Source organism: Mytilus trossulus, chromosome 2, assembly GCF_036588685.1.
Source record: "Mytilus trossulus isolate FHL-02 chromosome 2, PNRI_Mtr1.1.1.hap1, whole genome shotgun sequence".
Classification (NCBI taxonomy): domain Eukaryota; kingdom Metazoa; phylum Mollusca; class Bivalvia; order Mytilida; family Mytilidae; genus Mytilus; species Mytilus trossulus.
In genome coordinates, this window is record NC_086374.1 from 39560564 (window position 1) to 39584771 (window position 24208).

Sequence of the window (24208 nt, forward strand, 5' to 3'; positions counted from 1 at the left end):
ATATTCAGAACATGAATCTATGTATATAGATATAGGAAGATGTTGTGTGAGTGCCAATGAGACAACTCTCCATCCAAATAACAATTTAAAAAGTAAACCATTATAGGTTAAAGTACGGCCTTCTTTAAGTATACTTTATACTTTAAGGAGACAACATCCCAACAACAACAACAAAAAAGCAAGACATATAGAGTATCCAGTCTTTTATAATTAACCAATGCAAACATAAAATATAGAGCTCGAAACCGTCCCATCTTTATAAGGTAAAGACAAAATGGCACAGTAAATTTTTTTAAAAACAATTATGCAGCTCCATTTTAATTTCGAACAAATGGTAAATCAAAATTATGCCATAAGATCTAACAAAAGTCAGTTCATGAAGAACATTTGTCTATGATAAATAAATGGTATAACAGAATACATACCCCACAAAAATCACAAAAACAACATTTACAAGCAAAACCAATTTGTTTTTGCCATGTGATTATAAACTTTCCGATTAGATTTTCCTCTAAGTTCAGTATTTTTATGATTTCACTTTTTAATATACAGATCATGTCTCAACGCTTTTCTTACAATATAAAAAAGAAGATGTGGTATGATTGCCAATGGGACAACTCTCTACAAGAGACCAAAATGACACAGAAATTAACAACTATAGGTCACCGTACGGCCTTCAACAATGATCAAAATCCATACCGCATAGTCACGGACTCAGCTTTAAAAGGACCCGATGACAATGACAAACGAGAAAACTAACGGCCTAATATTACTGAATCCTCGTATGCGAAGCGTGAACACAGGTTCTGTATTTCAACAAATTAAAGCAAACTAAAAATGAGCAATACATTGTTATAGCATGGTCGTAGTTACTCTGACGACAATCATGTAAAACTAAATGTTTATATCGAGGGCGGCCGCCTTCAGAGTTTATTACATAATCTACTTTTTAAGTTATTATATGTGTACAGAAACACAAGATAGTTAGAACAGTTAATATAAGTTGTGGGATAGTTCCATTTATACTTCAAGACAATAATCATGAAAATGAAAACTTCATTGTTGTGTTTTTATTTTTATTTTTTACTTTGCAATTAACATCATGGCTGAACGTGTAAAACTTTTGTTTTAACAATTGTTTTATATTATATCTGTTATTTACTGTCGTATTACGCACTGTTTATAATTAATAATTTCGTGCAAAAATAAAATTATGAATTAAATAAAACTTGATTTTTATTTGAATGATGTGCATGCTTAATTTACACTTGTTAAGTAAATGATGGATGATTACAACACATATATTTGTGTTCATTCCATAGCACGCATATATTTCGTTGAAACCTTAAATGACCAAGTTTGCAATAATTTTTGAGAGAGCAAGCCACATTGGTGCCGATTATATAACGTTTAGGGTGTTTTTATACGATTTCATTTATTGAAAGTTATATGAATTGGTTGTAATTTTTATCATATTTAAAAAACAAATTTTCCTTGACCAGAAAACATTTTTTTTTAAATTACCATTGTGCATTTAAACGTCACAGGAGAATGTAGTTGAGTGGTTGTCGTTGGACCATGTCTGTCATGACGGTCTGTTTTTTCGTAATTTTTTTTTTTTTTAAATAAAGTAGGCTGTTTATTTTCGCAATGGTATTGTTTCATAATTATTATCCATTTTCCAGTATTTTACAGTCGTGCATGCTTACATATCTTGCGGCATTCGAATAACTGTACATGGTTAATCTTATCTTGGTTACTTCAAGCAATGATCTCATTGTTCCTTTTTAAATGATAATATGTACCCAAACAACAATATGAATAAAAAAATATGATTACTGAAACATTACTTTATTTACTAAATATCAATTGATTTTACATGTCGTCAGTAATGCACTCAATATTTGAAGCTCATTGCTTTACACGAAACAACACGGAAGAGGGGAAGGGCAACGCAGTATAAAAGGGGGCGGGAAATTCAACCATATATTCCCCATTCAAATGCAATAATCGTCCAAAAAAAAAACGGGTTTCAACTCCCGCAACTACCCTCCCCTTTGAATCCGCCACTGTTCCCTACGAGTTATATTTACTTTTTCTGTGTTTATAACTGTAAAATGAATGCGCGTAAATGGAATGCGTCCAGATTGTTTATTTATTTATATAGGTGTACCACTTGAACTAAATTACAGAAACTCTCCAATTTTATAAATTATTCCCCACTTTCCTGAAACGATTTTTAAAACTCTTCTTTCATTCGATTATTGAAATAATTTTCCGGAAAATACGTACTTCTCCGGCAAAGATTTTTTAAAACGTTTGTACAAGTTGTCTCCCTTTGTAAAAACGGCTCTGCAGACGGTTTTTTTCTGATTTATTTGATTCGACCTTACTGATAGTTATTATAATAACAAGGCGAATGTAGGAAAATATGAATTCAAGGTGGAAAGGTAGGTATGGTAATAGATTATTCAAAAGCTAAAGGCTTGTGATTTTTAACTTACGGTTATTGTTTTCTTCGTATTTTGCTTCCACCTTCTTGACGCATTTCTTAAAAGTGCAACTTTGAACTTACGTACACTTTCAAGACGATTTCGTTAATTCAACTGAATGAAGAGGTCAACATCATAAGTCAACCATTATCAAGGGGCGTAAAGGGGGTATCTGCACGGAAGAACGCGAAATAAAATTGCCATTTCACGATGAACGAACAATTCAAAATTTCTTGCATGTTGATCTTTTTACCGATTTCACGAAACACGGTGATAAACAAACCTTTTCACGACTGCACGTCAAATAAAAATGGCAAACACGTTGCACGAAAATAACCCTTTACCGCCCTCATTATCTGTAGTTCTAACACAAAGCCTAAACAAGTTATGTCTTTTATCGTAAATCAACAATGTGCAGACGGGAGTGTAGTACAATCTCACCATCACACTGAATCTATCACTATAACCATTTGCCTGAATATAATAATCTTCAAAATTAACAAACTACAAAAAAATATGAACCACCCCACACACAAAGAATGAAATCAAATACGCATATGATAATACAGTAGTCAATGCGGGACCTGTTCTTGATTATAACACCGGTTTGTGACTGTTTGCCATGTTTGCTTATGAAAAAGTCGGGATAATGACTGAAGAACGCAATGTAGGACCAATACAATACATGATAACATCTCTTTATAGAGTCGATACATTTTAGCATACAAAACACAAGATATTTAAAAAAAAATAAAAAATTTACAATCCAGAAGAACACATAAGACATGCAAATACTATAAACTAGTATATATACAGTACGCGAAAGACATTCTTGAAAACCAAACACAGAAAATGAATAAAACTACAGTAATTAAAAATGTAGTCTCAGCAGTATCATCACTCAAGCATTACAGATATATTCTACATGCAACATTGTACTTATCAGTTATAAACTTTAAAAAAGTTAACACAGTAGATAAGATAATAATTTAAGTAATGAAAATATTAAGCATTGCAAAAAGCAGTGAAATGTCAAATGTAAGTTACAGCACAGGATTCATCTTTTTTTTCACATTATACTTTGTTCCCACCAAGATTTAAATTAAGATTTTTATTCAAAGATTTTTCCACACTTGTTCTAACTACATTGTACATGTTATTGTTTTATGTTACTAAGTTTAATAAACTCATCATAGATACATGTACCAGGATTGAAAATGTGTTCGTTTGAGATAAATGTGGTTCAAAATATGTTTAAAAGGACAGGCTCAGTGTACTGTAGAATTGATCATTGGGAGAATATTTTACTTGTCACTCAATGCTGAACCAACATTCACACATTTCACGTCATTTGTCATTCACAAATAATTTTCTTGAAATGTCAGATGAATCAGATTTTAAAAGTTTTCAGTAAACAAAGGAGATAGTGCGTCAGGTAGTCAAATACCTTGGACAGGTCCATTAATACAACAACAATATACTTATTTCGGTCAAGATCTATTTTTCAATCTTGACAGCCAACGTCAGCTTCAAAACCTGATAGAATTGATTATAAAAAAAAACAATTTGTTCAATAATTAAAAATTGCTTTGATTGGCAGAATTCTTCCAAAACTATAATTACTTGTACATAATATATGGTTTAAACTATATTGAACTACGACCGATTAACAAGAAAAACTACGACTGGTCCAGTAATATTTCATCAACAGAGTTCGTATAGATTTAATCACATTTTATGGTGTTTTTTTTTGGTTGGTTAGATTATGTGGGTCTAGGTAAAACTAAATTCTTTGAATAAATTATATGATTATATAACGAATAAAGGAGGTATTGGATTTTGTACGGTTAAGAATTTGAAGAAATAGCAATTTAGAATAAAATGTCCCAACGAGAAAAAAATTAAGATTACATCCTTAGAAAAGTCTCCATACACGTAAAGTGTATAAATGGACATCAAGAAATATAAAGGCAAAACAAAAATCTAGGTTTCGTTTCCAAGGATAGTAAACTTAATAACATCACGTGTTTAATGTGCTAACTTGGTAACTAACTGTCTGTCTTGATGTGAGTTTAGTTTTGATGAATAATGCTGAAACCGTATTTTAGCCGCTAGTTGTCTTTTTGATAACCTGAAAAGTGTACAGTTATCGGTACTAGTAACGATCCAACGCCTTCGTTAAAAAGATCTTTGACTGAAATCTAGGCGTTTAGATATGTAAAAATATAAGTATAATTCGTCTCATATTAACCCAACCATTTTAGATCTTTAAATTTGCGTTTGGATTTTTTTTTCCTCAGCGGAATTCGCCCCCGGAAATTTTGCGTTTCTGATATGATGGCAACACCGCCTGTACCATGCCAGGCACCCAAGACCACTTGATCGCTTTCGTTTTTTCGTCCGTCTGTCCCACTTCAAGTGCAAGTTTTTGGTCAAGGTAGTTTTTTGATGAAGTTGAAATTCAAACAACTAGAAACTTAGTACACATGTCCCCTATGATATGATCTTTCTAATTTTAATGCCACATTTGAATTTTGTTCCCAATTTCACGATCCATTGAACTTAAAAAATGAAAGTGCGAGTTGGGCATCCGTGTACTATGGACACATTCTTGTTTATTATATCCTTTCTAGACGCGAAGAGAATTTTCCAGACGCTTTCTCTTGGAAATAACTAGATGATAACTTTATCGTCCTTGTGTCATAGATTCTGGTTGTGATAATGATTTTTGTTCTCCTCTGTACTTTTCTAAATTGCTTGTCATAAGTAGTTATCTTATATTGTCTTCAGTATTCTACCAATATTTTATATAAAATGTCCAACTTTGTATAATTTCAGCCATTTGTAGTGGACTAGTATTGGTGTTAGCAATTTTCCAGTCAACAACAACGGTTAGCTCAGAAGCAACAAGTTACCATTCCGGAAATTTTTTAAACACTCAAAATGCAAAATCTGGAAACCCACTCAATTTGGTAAGTAAATATATTATGTTCATTCTTATGTTTAATATATTCTTTGAACATGTTCATTCTAATGTGCAATATATTTTTTGAACAAGTTCATTCTAATGTTTAATATGTTATTATAACAGATATGCAAGCACCCTACTTATAGTCGCTAAAAGTAAAAACATTAACGTTCAAATTATATAACGGTACGTTTATTTAAACTTAAGTGAGTGTAAAAATTGATAATAAACACGTAAGAAATTTGTCGCAACCTAAGCGATTCTCTGGATTGACGTTCATCAGGAACGATGAAAGTCGAACATTCGAAAGCCAAGGATCTAACAGAATCGAAACCGCTGCATGCATCTGATAAAAGGGACTTTAAAATAGCAAAGTCAACATCACCTGAGGGAGTTGAAATCTTAGTTTCTACATATATATCTATTATAAACGAACAATTTTAGGAAGGTTTGTATCAAAGAACTTACTACTGAGCTGATGATATCACCGGGAACTAAAAGTCCACCAGTAGATGTATCGAACTAGTGTTATAACACGTTATGAATTTCACGCATTTGATGCGCTTTCCTGCCTTAAGCAGTATCGCTTTCAATGTATTTATTTAAATTTGTTACCGTTTCTTTTTTATATCAGATATATATTTCCAAATATGACTACCAGATATCGTAACACGTGGTTCAATCACGCAAAGAAACTGTTTGATTCATGCAGACTTAACGATGTACTTTTCTAGAGAAATAAAACAAGTTGCATTCAAAGTAGTAATAGAGGTAACCGGTGAGATCACGAACCGACGAATAATGACGAACGAACGTATTGGGAGCAGTGATTTTCATATTTGGTAAAGCTCAGTACATTCGAATAATCGACTTAAATACCCCTTGACACCTCACAAAGTTTCTTTTATTAGAAAACATTGATAAAATACGAGCTTTCAAGTATAAGGATTGATATAAGACTATGCATTGTTAACTTGTATACCGGAAGTGCCTTAAACGGATTAAAACGAAACAGTACGTATAAATGAATGGTGTCTTCCTCGAATGCCAACATTTTATATGTTACCTATTCCTTGAATGCCAACAAAAATATTTCAATGGATGTATATATAATAACAATAGGTGTTTTTATAAGTATTTAACTGTAAAAATAATTAGTGAACTTGATGAAATTGCTACATTTTAAGAAAAAATAGCAATTTTAAGGGTTTAAATTATTACGAATTTAAAGAAAGAAAGAAAATGAAACATTTTTACTACTATTATTTATTGGGGAAAAAATGGGGGAAAGCTGTCACTCTACAAAGTTTACAAAGTTTGGAGAAAATCCATAAAATAGGGTCACAAGAATTTAGTCTAAAGAGCATTGATTTTTATTAGTTGTAAGTGGCTTTGGACTAGCTATCAGTAACTGCAAGTTTTCTCAGGGGCTGTACTTAAGTGTATTTTTGTTGTTGGGATATACAAGTACCTGACCACGTCCATTTTGTGTAGTATTTCTATTTGCATCCATCTGATGAGATAAGACGTCAACTGATTTTTATAGTTAGTTCGACTATTTGGTGTGAGCTTTGCTCATTGTTGAAGACTGTACGGTGAACTATGGTTATTAATTTCTGTGTTATTTGGTCTCTTGTGGAGAGTTGTCTCAATGTCAATCATACCACATCTTCTTATTTATAAGAACACCGATGCATTGTGAAGGCCAGTTGATAAACCCCTTACCAATATCATTTCATGAACACTTGCAAACAAGGGTGTGGAAAATATTAGCAAGAAAAATATCCAGTCCAAAGAGGCTGCTGTATAATTTGTGTTAACTGGAATTTCTGACAATAATGAATATGCACATTTTGACTCTTTGATGCAACACTTTTCAAAGTTTCATTTTAAGAGAATCCATATTCGTTCAAGCACAGATCAGGGGGAAAAAAATTCAACAACGTGACCAACATGAATTAGATTTTACCTATCTGTTTAATTAGTATGATTGTTTTGATAAGCATGCACTTTTGTTGTGACAAATTCTTGCACCTATTCCTCGAACGCCAACATTATTTTACAGGTAAATTATTGGTAGATCAAAGGATGTTGGCATTCAAGGAATAAACCCATACATACCTGTGGTTTCAAAGTCACGTGAAATGATAGCATGATTTAATCATGGGGACAATCTTTTAATTACCACGGTGCACGTGTTTGATAGAAAAAACAAAGATATTGAATATACATTAAGGTGGTACCTAACACTACAGGGAGATAACTCTGTAAAATCAGCTAAACGTTTTAATTACGTTGTGTTGTTACGGTAATATTAAGCTTCTCAATGATCAAAATAAGTGTTAGTCAAACTGCTATATAACCAGTGTATTTTTTCTGATTAAACGGTTGGTTCAAATTTTTTGAAATTTTTATATTTTTGTCAAAGGATCAAAGTAAATACTTTGTCAAAATTTTATCAAAATTAAACGAGCTAAATTGATTTTAGTTAAAGTGTTGGGTACCACCTTAAATTCAAAAATAAACATTTAAACGAGGAGAGACCGACCGTTCAACTTTTTTTAAAGTTTTTTTTATCCTGCGCGACAAGTTTTTTTTTTCAAATTTAACATTATTTTTTGTGGTAATTATCCAGGATAAGATTTTTCTTCCTTATCTGGCCAGATTAATTGTTTTCTCAAAATTCAGAATCAACTTTATTATTTCTGAAAAAATACATGCCCCCGCCCCCTCTTCATGTTAAATGGTCAATCCGGGACAAATGATTTTTTTTTAATTACTTTTTGCACATTTCTTGCAAGGGACATTAAGGAACTGCCCCTAACAACAAATTTGCAACAAAAATTAAAAAAAATATCATTTGACATCCCCAAACCCGAAATCCCTCCCCCCACCCCGTTTTTTTTCCTATATATTATTTTATATCGCAGATATAGCGGGTATCGATCATCTATCTTTGAGCAGGTTATACAGAGTCAACTATTTGATTCTGAAGGCGACGGCACGGCAGCTTTGGGCAGTCAGATTATTTATTTAACAAAAAAAATCAACTGCTATACGCAAGATTATTTATTACACATGTATTATTTTATTGTATAATAGAATTTGAAGGCCAAGTTTTTTAGCAGGAAGCCAGCATACTCATTGCTATTTTTTTTCTAGCCATAAAATTTATTTCCAAAATCTGCAAGCTCCGATCCTCAATTCAAAGATTCGTCCCCTTGTCCCCATTGAGTATGTGGTATTGCTGTTTTCATTTCATATTAGGTGCGGTTAAAAGAAAAGTACGCCGTAAACAAACCTGGAATTTAATACGCTGGAGTTATAAAACTATATCAGTATATTTTATTGGGTTAGTCATCGTTTATTCTGCAAAAGAAAACATAGTATATATGACGTTTTCTGTAAAGTATTCGGAATTTTTCCTTAATTACAAAGAGTATAAGGAATCTCCCCTCCCCCTTTTTGTTGTTTTTTATTTAGATCATTCTAAACAATGATCCGGTAAAATTAAAAAAATCAGTCAATTCTTTCTTAAGCTTTGCCTGTATACACCCAAGGAGGGGTCACTTCCCATACACAAGTATATTTATAGACGTCCCGCTAGAATTGGTAATTTTTCAACTTGTTTTAAAATACATGACTATTATTTCCGAAAGAAATATGACCCCTCTTCATGTTAAATGGTTGGTCAGGGACAAATGATTTTTATTTATTATTTGTTGCAAATTTCTTGCAAGGGACTGTCAAAAAATCAATTGAATCAATTAAATAAAACAGACAGTAGCGAGATATTCATGAACACATGCATGAGACATCCTAACTTGAAATTAATGATCCCGCTTCGTGTCATACGGCAAATTAGGTGATACGTTCGTGATTCGTACGTGATTCGTGATATCACCGGTTACCTCTAATAGCACGATACGAATGAATGATTCATATGTACTAGTATGTAATTTACCATTATGATTGCGTACAGGGGAAAAGTGTGTGCGGAGGAAGATTCCGTGTGGGTTTTTTGTTTTTGTTTTGTCTTCTTCCTTTCTTTTCCGATTTATTGTACGCAATCATAATCGATTAGTGATTTGATTTATGTCTGATAATATATAGATATTCAACGCACAATAAAATTAAACACTCGATGAAATCACCATTGTCAATTAATGCTGCTTTGAATGTGTTAGAACAAGATATACACAGTCATAATTAGCTAACTATCTGCCAATCGCCCGGTTGGTCTTTTGTTTTTTTTAAATCCACAAATTAAAAAGTAAGCAGCTTCTAAGAAAATAATACCAATTATTGGACGAAGAAAGACAATACCATGTATATGGTTAACGGGATTAAAAACAAACAACAGTACTCAAAACACAACGCAGGAAGCTAAATACTGTCCCTATCAGAGCCTGCCAAAAACTGGTACTAAGTTCAATACTTTGAATCTTTTATATTATTATGGCATATAAGAGTTTTGCATTCTGACACTTGATTAAATGGTAACAAGATAAAGGTGGGAGTAGTTCAGGAAACAAGACGTTGGGTTAACAAAAATATAGAAATTAGACCAATAAAAATATAACATGTCATCGTTATTTTCAAACGCTTGATGGATCAGCTCGTAAAGAAAGTCACGAACTCAAATAAAAAAAACGTTGGAAGCCCTTTTTGTAATATTTATCTGCTATTAATATCTTGTTTTTCAAATTAAATCAACCCCGTCCCAATTTTCCTTCAACCCCCGTTTCAGGGTTTTTCTATTGGTATATGAACAACCTAATTTAAGCCTCAGTTACACCTTAACGGATAGCTCGAACGGATGCCTTACTCGGTCACACCTTAACGGATAGCTCGAACGGATGTCTTAAGCCTCGGTCACACCTTACCGGATAGCACTAACGGACGCCTAACGGATGAACATTAAAGTTGTCCGTTGACAAAATTGTTATCCGTTGGGAGTCCGTTGATGGACTGACCGAATAAAACGGACGTATAACGGATGCATAACGGACACACACCGGATATGCAACGTACGAGAAATGGACACGTACCGGACAGAACGGATGTCGAACGTACATCCAACGGACGAGTTCCGCATAAAACATACACCTAACGGAAGCGTAACGGATAAGACGGATGAACAAGATATACGGAAAAATCAAAGGCGACAATAATAATACATGTAAATCGCATAAATATTCAAAATGTTTCTGTGAAACTGGTTTTGGTTTGTTCTTCAAATTTCCGCAAAAGAGCAATGTCTGGCCTAAATAAGATCTGATTGATTGTGAAGACGTGCCTATACTCTAAGATCGATTATGAATAATAAGAATTCATGAACCTTACGAAATCTGACATACCAATACTTGGCATTTCTGACGCGAAATTTTCAATTGGCATTTATCCGTTTCAGATCCGTACATCATCCGTTTTATCCGTTATACGTCTGGTAGATGTCCGTTTCTCATCCGTTTTATCCGTTAAACGTCCGGTAGAAGTCCGTTGGTGAATTTATCTTCCAGACATCCAACGGATGTATAAAGCCTCGGTCACACCTTACCGGATAGCTCGAACGGACGCCTAACGGATAACTTTTTTGCAATCCGTTCATGTCCGTTAGACGTCCGTTGCATGTCCGTTAAGCGTCCGTCCATATCCGTTGCATGTCCGTTAAGCGTCCGTTTTATCCGTTGACGTCCGTTCTGTCTGGTGGAAAACTTTGAGCATGTTCAAATCTTTGAACGGACGTCCAACGGATAAAATGTCCGTTGAACGTCCGTTAGGCGTCCGTAAGGCGTCCGTTTTGTACGGTTCTCGTCCGTTTTGTATCCGTTATGTGTCCGTTATGCATCCGTTGGAGATCCGGACGCCTACCGGAAGCCTAACGGATAAAACGGATGTGAAACGGACATTAACGGAAGGATAACGGATAAAACGGATGCCTACCGGATGTAAAACGGACAAATGCCAATTGAAATTTCGCATGGTTTATTGCCTTTAATTATCAGATTATTTTGTTCATCCGTTTTATCCGTTACGCTTCCGTTAGGTGTCCGTTTTATCCGGTACTCGTCCGTTGGATGTACGTTCGACGTCCGTTCTGTCCGGTACGTATCCGTTTCACGTACGTTCAATGTCCGTTAGGCATTCGTTACATGTCCGTTAGAACACCAACGGACTCCCAACGGATAAAAATTTTGTCAACGGATAACTTTTTTTTTATCCGTTAGGCGTCCGTTCGAGCTATTCGGTAAGGTGTGACCGAGGCTTAACGGACACGTAACGGATACAAATTGGAAATGAAACGGACGAGTACCGTACAAAACGGACGCCTAACGGACGTTCAACGGACATTTTATCCGTTGAACGTCCGTTCAAAGTTTTTAACATGTTCAAAATGTTCCACCTGACAGAACAGACGTCGACGTATAAAACGTACGATTAACGGACATGCAACGGATATGGACGAACATCTAACGGATAAGAACGGACGTCTAACGGGCATGAACGAATTAAAAAAAAAGTTACCCGTGAGGCGTCCGTTCGAGCTATCCGGTAAGGTGTGACGGAGGCTTTATACATCCGTTGGAGGTCTGGCAGATAAATTCAACAACAGAATTCTAACGATCGTCTAATGGATAACACGGATGTTGAACGAATGTGAAACGGAATTCTCGAGGACGTATAACGGATAAAACGGATGATGAACAGATCTGAAACGGATAAAGTCAATTGAAATTTCGGGTCAGAAATACCAATTAGATTTCTTAAGGTTCATGAATTCTTATTATTCATAATCGATCTTAGAGTAAGGACACGTCTTCACAATTAAACAGCTATTATTCAAGAAAGACACTGCCCTTTGGCGGCATTTTGAAGAACAAAGCAAAACCAGTTACACGGAACCATTTTGAATATTTATGCGATTCTGTGTAACTGGTTTTGCTTTGTTTTTCAAAATGCCGCCAAAGGGCAGCGTTATGTGTCCGTTGGATGTACTTTCGACATCCGTTCTGTCCGGTACGTTTCCGTTTCTCGTACGTTGAATATCTGGTGTGTGTCTGTTATGCATTCGTTAAGCGTCCGTTTTATTTGGTCAGTACATCAACGGACTCCCAAGGGATAGCAATTTTGTCAACGGACAACTTTTATTTTCATCCGTTAGCCGACCGTGCGTGCTATCTGGTATGGTGTGACCGAGGATTTAGTGACAGAAGACATTTTATAATGTCTTTAAATTTGAACTGAACCTATATGTAAAGGATATTTTCATATACAGTTTTAATTCCTACTTGATCATACTTGTAAGCTTTTTCTGTCTTTTTTAGATGCAACTCAAAGATCAGAAAGGTAATTTTTTATTAAATTGATATTCAGTTTTAATGAAGAACCCATTGAAAACCAGAAGCTTGACTTGTTTTTGGTTTATTTAACTTTTTAAAGTTTGATTGATTCTGTATGGGTTAGATGCAATTGAGTTCTACTTTTCAATACGACAAACTATCCATAATGTTGTTCTAATTGTCGTAACTTGATTTAAAATGACTCAATTGACCGTCGGCTTTTCTATAGAACCCCTCATTGAACCTCTTATCACAAACATTTTGTGTATTGTAATTGGTGTCTGTTGCAAACAAGTCTAAGAAATGTCAAGCATATCGTACAACATGCTTTTAATTGATCTAACACGACTTTACTCGTCTCAGTGGAAACAAATACGTCTTCTCATGACCTCCATTGCAACTTTTACCAATGGGTGACGGTCAACGAGGTTCAGCCTTCTATAAAAGGGTTTACATCAATAAGCAATTATAAATCGGTCGATTTTCTCATCAGGTTAACATGTCACTTTTGAACTTTTGTATTTAATTCAGATAAGCATGTTGAAACGACGTCTACTAAAGAAGAGGAACCATGTCTGCATAAAGATACTTTTAATAAACATATAAAGATTTCAAGTCAGTATCACCACCACAGGATTAATCCGAGAGCAGCTGAACCAGGTGATATATTAATAAGTGCAAAAATCAATTTTGAAAATATTTAAATCAGCACCATAAAACCCGCAACTAAAATGTGACTCCCAAAATATGTTTTAGAGAATAACAGAAATACGGAATAACTCACTTGTTATGTTTTTGATCTTCATTTTTTTGACGGTATACGGTTTTTCATCCATGTCCAGTGCACACTGTGTTAACAATATTGTCGGCATCGCGATATTTAAACTGTAAACACGATATCGTTTCAACGTCGTTACCATTGTAAGAACTCTTATATATTGTTTACATCGTCATTTACATGGTGATGTATACAAAGTTGTAACAATATCGTGTTTACTGAATGATACTAGTTTTATGCAACTTAATCTACAAATACTAAACAGAATTCACAGGCACCTCGCCTCAGGGGCATGGAAATCTCAATCGTGACTTTTTTCTTCATTTTATTAAAATGATACAACCTGCTTGTAACCATTCAGCACATAATTATGTAAATTTTTCAAAAAAAATGAAACTGCAACACCTTCCCCATGAAATTGACCTCAGTGTGACGATTTTGAACGTTTCTGTTCGGCCGTTTTGCGGTTTTGGTTTCACTTCATCTGAAGGATTTCAAATCTTAGTTTCCAAACTTCTATTCTTCAGAATATTTGAAGGGAGTTACCCTAGATCGAAGAAGTAGAACATTTATTTCTCAGCATGTTAGCAATGTATATTTTTACTGTAAACATATATTTTTATTGTCCGCCTTTAGATAATCCGACAAGCAAAACATCCCAAGAAGAAACCAAGGAAGACGTAAAAGCAAAAAGTAATGAAGAGAAACACAAAACAATTCATAAGAGACCAAAACTTAAGAAGTCAGGTAAGCTTAACAAATGCCCCTATATATTATCGCTAAACATAACCAGTAATGAATATATATATAGGAGATTTTTTCTTATATTGATTATTTATTATTTACTGGCAAATATCTACACTGAATTTAGTACTTATTCTATTGTAAGGATATCTAGGCATTCAATTTCTCTGAGACCAAATAAAAGGGTTTGCAAAAACTACATAACATGTAACTTGTAATTGATTTAAAAGATATTTAAAAATACTGTATGAATGAACTACGTCCAAGGTGCTTTTATGAAATAACTTTAATCTAGATTTCCAAAATTTTAAGCCAATGTTGTATTTCTCAACAGGTTAGCAAGGAATTTTTTTTTTATCTTGAACATATATTTTTATTGTTCCCACTTAGATAATCCGACAAACGAAGCATCTCCAGAAAAACCCAAGGAAAACATAAAACAAAAAGATGATAAAAAGAAGCACACGACAATTAATAAGAAACCAACAATGAAGAAGTCAGGTAAGCTAAAAAAAAAAAAAAAAAGGCCTCTAAATATAATCGCTGATCATCATCGCTCAAAAATCTGAGAAATGATTTCGAATATTGAAAAATAATTATTTACTGGCAAAATATATGAACAGAATTTAGTAATTATTATTTTGGATTAATATAAAGGCATTGCAGTTTTTCAGAGAGACCAAATAAAAGGGTGCCAAAACTGCTTAAAAATGATACTTGTAAATTTGATTTTAAAAAATGTTGAAAAACACGTCATAAAAAAGTACGCCTGAGTTGTTTTTATGAATAATCCTTCATCTGGAACGCTCAATCCTAAAATGTTTGGCCAATGGTATATTTTCAGCAGGCCCAGTTAGCAAGGAAGATTTTTGCCTTTAACATATATTTTATTGTTCGCACTTAGATAATCCGACAAACGAAGCATCTCCAGAAAAACCCAAGGAAAACATAAAACCAAAAGATGATAAAAAGAAACACAAAACAATAGATAAGAAACCAACGGAGTCAGGTAATCTTAACATAAGCCTCACCATAATCGGTAGACATAGCCTCTATTAAATCTGAGAGATGATTCCTTATACTGAATATTTATTATTTACTTGCATATTTATGTTATGAATTTCATTACTTTTTATATTGTATTGACAATGAGGCATTGGTTCTTTACCTTTCAAGAAGAACAAAACAAAATATAAAGAAATAACTGCATAAAATGTTACTAGTAATTCCATTTAAAAAAATAAAACAACACACTTATAAATGAAGGAGATCCACAGTGCTTTTACGAGTTAACATTCATCTGGAACACTCAATCCCACAACGTTTAACCAATAATGACAAGAAAACCTCATCAAAGATACCAGGAGCGTAATTTATATAAATAAACTTATGACTATCCTAAGACCATCATAAGACACCTCTCGTGTAGTTCTAAATTTATGACCAACTTAAAGAGACGTTATAATTTAGGACAACTTTGTGAAACCCACTTAGGACTTAGATATGTTGTAAGACCATCATAATACATGTCTTAGTCCTAAGACAGCTTCGTACAAATGGCACCAGGCTTACATTCTTTTACGCCAAACGAGCGTTTCGTCTACATAATAAACATCAGTGACGGTTGAAATGTTTCGATGATAGAAAAAAACAACCAAACTACCAATCAGGAATATATTAAAAGTCATAGTCAACACTTCACCATACAGAAACATTTAGATTAAACAAAAATGCACAAGTGAGTGATCTATTTAAGGAAATAAAATTATAAGAGTCTGGTAGTTCAGTATGACTTAGTAATTTAGTCGTAAGTTTTTTTTTTTATGTTGTATGTAATGCCACCTACCGTCTTGCATTTGAAAGTATATTTAATCTCAAAGTATTTCTTTCCAATTTATTCCAATTTATTCTCTTTAAAGAGTAATATGAAGTACACGTCAGGCTCATGGAAATCTGAATCATGCCTTGTTTCTGTTTTTTTCTTCTCTGCTGAAGGACTATATGTACAACAACATTAAATCTACCAGGTTACCATTTCTTTCAGTACTTGAATTGTTCAAATTTTACATGTTGTTTGTATATTCTTAGTTCATTACTTTGTTACTTTAACATCTTGTGAAGATGACCTGTGACGATGTTGAATATTTTTGTTTAGGTCGCATAGATTTTTCTTGGTCTCCAAAATTATAAATCATCTTGTGTCCAAAATTCGTTCTCTAGTGTTCCTAATGAAAGTTTTTCAAGAAAAAGGTTTTTTGCTTAGAAATTTAAATTACGTAGCTTTCATCATGTGAGCAAAGACGATTTTTATTTCTTAAATATTTTTATATTATCCACACCTAGATAAAGTAAAAAGCAGTGCATCTCCAGAAGAATCCACGAAAAAAATTAAACCTGAAAATAATGGTAAGACACATAATACAATAGATACAATAACAAAACTAGCTTAGACAGGTAAGTTAACATAACCCATCATATTTATGAGAGATGATTTCTCATCTTTTGAATTTTATAATTAAGTGCCATCCATATATGAATTAAGTGCGTATTCTTTTGCATTGAAATAAAGCTATATTTTTTAAAACACCAAAAGAGTTTGTAGAAACTGCATACCGTATTAATTGACAAACTCTAATAGACAAACAACAGTAGACGAAAAAAACATAAAAAGTAAAGACTGGGCAACACGAGAACCCAATCGAAGACCGGCATTATCTCCGGTGCGTGCTCCGGAATGGTGATAAGATCCTGCTACACACGTGGCACCCGTCATGTTGCTCATTCAAGTACAAACCCGGTGTTAAGACTATTAGTCAAGACACACTAGTGAAAAAGAGCATTGAACCTTGGTCACGACAATTGGATCATGTCACTGGTCATCTGTGAAAATAAACTCATCATAGATACCAGGACTCAATTTTGTATATAAGCCAGACGCACGTTTCGTCTACAAAAGACTCATCAGTGACACTCGAATCCAAAAAAGGTTAAAAATTCCAAATAGAATACGAAGTTGAAGAGCATTGAGGACCAAATTTCTAAAAGTTTTTTCCAAATACAGCTAAGGTTATCTATGCCTGAGGTAGAACAGCCTTAGTATTTCAAAAATTAAAAATTTTGTAAACAGTTATTCATAGATATAACCATATCAATGATTCATGTCAGCATAAACGTGCTGATTACTGGGCTGGTGAAACCCTCGGGAAAATAGATCTCCACCAGCAGTAGCATCGACCCAGTGGTAGTAAATAAACTCATCAAAGATAAGAGGACTCAATTTTTTATATACGGAAGACGCGCGTTTCGTCTTCAAAAGACTCATCAGTGACGCTCGAATCCAAAAAAGGTTAAAATGCCAACAAATATTCCATAACTGTCAACCAACTCAGGATTTTGTCTGTGAAAGTATTATTTCAACTTCACCACTTGGAACTCAAACTAACAAATGATATCATCAATAGAATTTCTGTCAATTTTCTTTGATCCAAAAAGCAAAGTTTATAAAATTGTTATTAGCTTTACAGTATAGTAGGATATGTCTTCAAACTTAGACTGATCCGTCATCGCACACAAGTTGTAGAAACGTTCTACATTTTTGTAAATCGTCCACTTTCAATGCAAACTGATATTACACCTCAGCGAAATTGTGCCATAACTTCAATTGCTCCGCACTTCAGGAGGATCTCTGCCTAGATGTTAATAATAGCGTATGGCACATGATACGTGACACACGACCGTCTATCAATTAACATAAAATCGTTCTTGTTTCTTGTTTTTATATTGATTTAAACACAAAGTTGAGGACCGTTAATATTTTATCATATTTGTAAGTCCTTGAATTTGGTAGGATAGCGATTTTATCAGTACGAAGTGCCAAATGAGCTTTTCTCATTACGTCCGTAGTTCGTTGTCGTCGTTTCGTAACTGTTACAAAAATCCTCTCTGAAACTTAAGACGATATGTAACCAAACTTTGCCACAATCATCATAGAAGTATCTAGTTTATAAAATTTGCCCGATCACCCTGCTGCAAACTTAGATGACCGACAAAGCTAAAAATATAACATAGGGATAAAATGCAAGTTATGTCTATTGTTTCGAAAACTTTAATAAATATAGAAAATTTGACATGTTGAGAAATGTTCAGAAAGTTGAAATCTTCCAATTAGTCAATGCGCCAAAAACTTTCAGATGACATTTTCTGGAAGTTATTGTCTCCAATTGACAAAGTTTACCATTTTTCTTTTTCAGTTTTGCTTATGTTCTTGCAAACTATAATAGATAGAGTGAAACATTGAAGCAAAAATGATCAGCAAGACAAGTTCCACAAATAAATCTGCATGGTTGTAATCGTCAGTCGACTTATTGTCAGAGTTATTTCTCTTTGTTGACAATGTTTAACAATTATTTGCGTATTTGCCATTTATCCTTAAAATCATAATAGATAGATAGAAATTTGAACAAGCATCACATATAGTTAGTAGTCTGTCTCATTATAGGAGTGATTTACCTTGAATGAGCCTTCTATTTACTCTTTTGTTTTTCAAGCAAAAACTAAAGAAGAACGATATAAACTAAACTGACTTAATGATTAGCATTACAAGATAAAAAAATGAAATCCTTGTCAAAAGTTCTCTTCTCGTCTACAAAATTGGAGAGTGTCATTTTAGTCTATTTGTTGAAAAGGAATATAGACAAGCGACACAAGCTCTTAAGAGCTTTTATTTCCAATAAGATTCGTTTTAAATAGTTCAATAATGCATACATTTACATTTTTACAGCAACTGACTGTGTCCACTTTCTATTAAAAGTTGTTTTAAGTCATAAAAATCATTATTTCGTAAGTCTCTCTTTTTCCATTTTAACAATGTGAATCCATTTTCTGAAATGTGTATCGTCGTTTATGTATTGAAAATTAAAGAATTGTTTTTATTGATTTATTGTCTGTAATTTGTTACGATAGTTGACAAATAAAAAGAGAAATTTTCCTGAACTGATCCAAAATTAGTTAGCACACATTCCACTTGTGAACTTGATCTGTTTAAGGTTTTGTTTCGATTGGTCTCAAAGTTTTAAATCTTTTTGTGTCCAAACTCCTGTTTTCTAGCGTATCTGATGAAAGAGGTTCTTCAAAACAGGTGTCTTGTGTGCAGAAATTCGAAAGACGAAACTGTCAGTACCTAAACAAAGACAATTCAAATCTGTAAAATGTATTTTATTATTCATACTTAGATAATGCGACAAACACAGATACTCAAACAGTACCCCCAGCAAAAATAAAACCCAAAGGTAATGGAAAGAAACACAGGCACAGAGTCAAAAAACCAAAGCATACTACTCCAGGTAAGCTAAACATATACCTCTATTTTGAGAGAGGATTTATCATATTAAATGTATGATTTATTAGTTTATATACAAAGAATTAAGTACTTATTCTACTGCATTGACATTAAGGCATTAATTTACAATGATACCTAACGAAACGAATTATGTTCCAACAGCATAAACAACAGTTAATTGAATTTAAAAATGAAAACAACTGTACGATCGCAGCGCTTTCAAAGATTTTTCTTTTATCTGCAATTTATTAAACAGAGAATTTAGGTAAGGTATGCTAAAAATCATTTTAGAAAAAAAATGTCTACCTTAAAGATAGCAAGGTTAGTCTGCAGATATGTTTGTATCCATTTTGGTATGATGCCCTGCATAAGATTCACTGATTCCTATTGCCATACGTTTCTCATGTAGGATTTGTTCTTCTATAAAACAAACAGAAAAACTAAACATTTTTAAGGTCCCAGTATCACGTATTTCATACAGTTGAGTATGCTCGAATAAAATTAATTTATGTTCTTTGACAGTAAATATTTGAAATTATTATAGAAACGCTTGAAGATGATGTGGCCTTTATGTGTGAAATGAGTAGTTGAACTCTTCATCGTAAATATTGCATTCAATGAAGTTGTATGATTTGTAAAACATAAAGAAATTAATTATCAAAGAAAAAAAAAGATGAATACGGATTAAAATTTATTGATGGTTTAACATTAAACAATGGCTGTAACCTGTAAGGTTGATATTCTACTAAATCAAATAAACAGCGTAAAACATTACTTTTGAATGATATGCATATTTTGATAGACAAATGTTACTGTTATTCCGAGCGAACCAGTGATTAACTTGCTTAGATCATTGAAACATTGTAGGATTAAGTATTGTTTTGAACTAATCTTTGGCAGTTATACGTTAGATCGTGGATATACTAGAGGATAAAGTAGGGTTGTGAACCTGTTCATAGATATCATGAGTGGTTCAGTGGCTGTTATGTTAAGTATTGTTTTGAGATATTAAGGATGAAGTTTTGATCTGACCAATCTAGTGGTTTTAATCTGTTTAGATCGTTGATATATTGAATGATAAAGAATTGTTCAGAGTAGTGATTCAGTGGCTGTTATGTGTTTAAATCGTTGATATATCAATACATAAAGTGTTGTTCTGAGATATTCGTTGTCCTTAGTTTGTTTCTTAGATTGTTGATATGTTGAAAAGGTGCAGTATTGTGAGCAAGTCAGTGGTTGTGATTTGTTTAAAAACATTGAACTATATTAAAGAATACAGAATTAGGATGAGGGATTCCGTACATTACGTGGTTTAATTGTTAGTATATCAATAAAATGCGTATTGTTCTGAGCTATCCAATGGCTTATATATAAGAATATGTGGGAGTGCCAATGAGACAACTCTCCATCCAAACAACAATTCATAAAAGTAAACCATTATAGGTCAATGAACGGCCTTCAACTAGAAGATTTGGCTCTCACCGAACAACAAGATATAAAGGGTCCCACAATTACTAAAGTAAACCCATTCAATGTGTTTATGTGTTAAATAAAATTGAAATTATAAAATTTTATCCGTGTTTCCTTTTTTTTTTTTTTAATGTTCTGTGAATCATATATTTGTTTGATTTCAGTCACGTGTATGTGAAACAAAAAACTTAACGTGCAAAATTTAAGGGGCAAACTAAAGAAAATGGTTACGGGAAACAGACAAAACACAACAAAAATATGTAAAGACTATTAAAAACCTAAAGATTCGGCAAATTACACGATGCAGTCGAAACACTCATGTAAGTCATGCACATTCATAATACCTTAAAAAACGATCAAGTTTATTCGTAAGATTTTATATGGAAAAAGAGATCCTTGCTCTTGGGCAGATTCAGACACATCCACGATACAATCTCTTTTATTCAGCAATATTTGCCTCAATAGTAACATAGGAGTTAAGAAAATGTATGTGATCGATTGTAGATGGATTCATTATTATTCGTTGGACACAATTTTCGTGGATTTCATTGGAAAGTGGAACCACGAAATCAAATGCAACGAATGATAATTTCTCATAGGCGCGTATGCAGACTTCCGCAAAATAACGATATTACATATCCACGAAGTTTTCATAAATCCACGAAATTGATACCCATGATATTAAATGAATCCACAGTTTTGTGAATTTCTTTCAAATAACGATTTTACTTGTTTTTTGTCGGATGAAAATAATTGATAGACATTTATTACAGGAGATGGAACAGAAATAAATACAACACCAGGTTCAACAGTAACAGAAGATGAAGAAGAAAATGCTGACGTAGCGGCAATTGTTGCTGTTGTGTTGGTACTTTTGTCACTGATCGGAGTTGCAATATTCTGGTTAGTCCACAATCACGAATCATATATTTTGTATAAAAAGGATATCCCCAGATTTCTGATTCTGTTTTTTTCCTTTATAGAATTACACTTTGAAAAAACAGTTTCTTAGAATAAATGAAAACAATACTGTTACCCAATGAAACCAGACATACATTGATAATCAATTATTTAAAAAAAAAAAAAGATTTCAAAATCAGCATTTCAAAAACTAGTGGTTTATAAATGTTCTCTTATAATTCATAGATAAAAAGTGTTATCTATTTCAAAAAACATTCCAGACGTACAAATACAAAAACATGGGTGGACCTCAAGGATCCTTATTTGGGAAATTACTCACTTGAGTAGTGTATATCCATGTAAAAGCTTCTGTAAGTTGAAGTTCTCAAAGGGTTTTAAATGAATGGTTTACATGTCCTTAAACGATAACAGTGGACATCTCAGTATTTTGATGTGTTCTTCTCTGTTCCATGCCCTATTTAGGAAACTTTTTACAGTACTCGCAATGTAATGCACACACGCAGTTGGGTCGTGTACAAGAATTCTTATATAAATAAACAACATTGTTCCTGTTTGAGTCCAAACTCTGCTAAAAATGATATCGGAGTACGACTGTTTATTCAACACACTGGATATTTTTTTTGAAATGCATTCCTTTTGTGATCATCAATCAGGGAGTAATTCAACAACAAAAATTAAGTTTTTCTCTCTTTTTTATATACATTTCGTTTTGGAAGATTTTTTGACTATTAATTCCAAGTGTGTCGTAATTTCCTGATTATTGGTGTAGTACTTCTTGTTTTGTTACTTGTTGATATATTTGAATAACGCGTAACTTATCCTTATCATATGTTGCATTAGCTGTATCCCAATGTTTTTCAAATATTTTTTATAAGATAGTTATTATCCATAATGTTTGAATGTTTCTAATATATCCAATAGTATGTTAATTGAGCCTATAAGTACAGGCTAAAGGTCACTATCTGCAAAAAAACTGCCATCCATTTTGAATTATTTTAAATACGAAAAGAAGATAGGTTATGATTGCTAATGAGACAACTATCTATAAGAGTCCAAACTGACACAGAAATTAGCAACTATAGGTTCAAAGCATTTTTTTCTGATTTAAAGCTTGATTTAATGTATCATACATGATACAAATATTTGGTGGTTTTTTTTCTTCTTTCATATCAAATGGATGGTCTTTCATCTAAAAAATAAAGGAGGTGGTGATCCCTAAGCAAAATGAAAACTCGTAGTCGAAGCAATGAAAAAAACAAACAAAAATACGAAAAAGTTAAAAAAAAAACAACAAAAAGAACCACTAAATTGATACAGCAATTTGAAAAATAAAACATATTAAAAACGTTTTCTTACAACCTTGGCCTTTCTAAAATTAACAGCATTGCTAGTCGGTAAAGGTTAATAACTTTTTTTGGTAAAATCGCAGTTGATGGCCAAATATACATATTTATAATTATAAATGCGCATAGATTTACACACTGTTGATATTTTATACTGATATTTTTACATAATCGCTGTTATTATTGAGATTGTCTTCGGGGGAAAAAGTCTCTAATATTGTCCATTTTCGATATCGTATTGACAGTGACATCGGCTTAGGCCGAAAAAAGTAAGTTGTATATTATATCAAATGGATGAACAGTTTTCTTTATTCACATTGCATAAATTATCGTCTATGTTTATTGTGCCTTGACCAATGGAGCTTGAAAATTTCAAATCAATCTGATTGTGAAACAGAAGCGCTATTCTGTAGATAAAATGAAGCAAAAGACTCATATAGTTAAACGAGATAAGTTATGCTTTAACTGCCTTGGTACCCATCAATTAATCGAATGTAAATCTAGATGTAGACATTTAAATAAGAAGCTGCATTTCCAATAATAAGCATAACACTAGAGAATGAGTTCAGAAATAGAAACGGAGGGAGCAACTTTACACATACGAATGTCCGTTCGAAATATAATATGAGCAGTATATTAAAATTGACTTTTAACAATATAATTATGATTGTGTCTTTTATATGGTGCAAGAAAATTGGTACCGTTTATTTATTATAAGCTTTTATATCAACAAACCGATAAACTAATCTAATAAACAATGACTGTAGCAGACACAATAAACGGGGATTATCGAAACAGTTAAGTCGAAAAC

General features: G+C 33.0%; 1 protein-coding gene across 4 annotated transcripts in view; it reads left to right on the top strand.

The window, feature by feature from the left end:
* The first annotated feature begins 2336 nt into the window (after nt 1-2336).
* Nucleotides 2337-24208, top strand: part of LOC134707192 (suppressor of Mek1-like) — a 47862-nt gene continuing 25990 nt past the window's right edge. For all 4 annotated transcript variants that reach the window (XM_063566763.1, XM_063566765.1, XM_063566766.1 and 1 more), the window contains exons 1-10: nt 2337-2450; nt 5331-5464; nt 12789-12810; nt 13335-13463; nt 14218-14328; nt 14716-14826; nt 15230-15334; nt 16669-16731; nt 19557-19667; nt 21907-22036. In XM_063566763.1, coding sequence (XP_063422833.1) covers nt 2432-2450; nt 5331-5464; nt 12789-12810; nt 13335-13463; nt 14218-14328; nt 14716-14826; nt 15230-15334; nt 16669-16731; nt 19557-19667; nt 21907-22036 — 935 coding nt within the window. In that variant the 5' untranslated portion in view covers nt 2337-2431. The remainder of the gene's footprint in view (nt 2451-5330; nt 5465-12788; nt 12811-13334; nt 13464-14217; nt 14329-14715; nt 14827-15229; nt 15335-16668; nt 16732-19556; nt 19668-21906; nt 22037-24208) is intronic.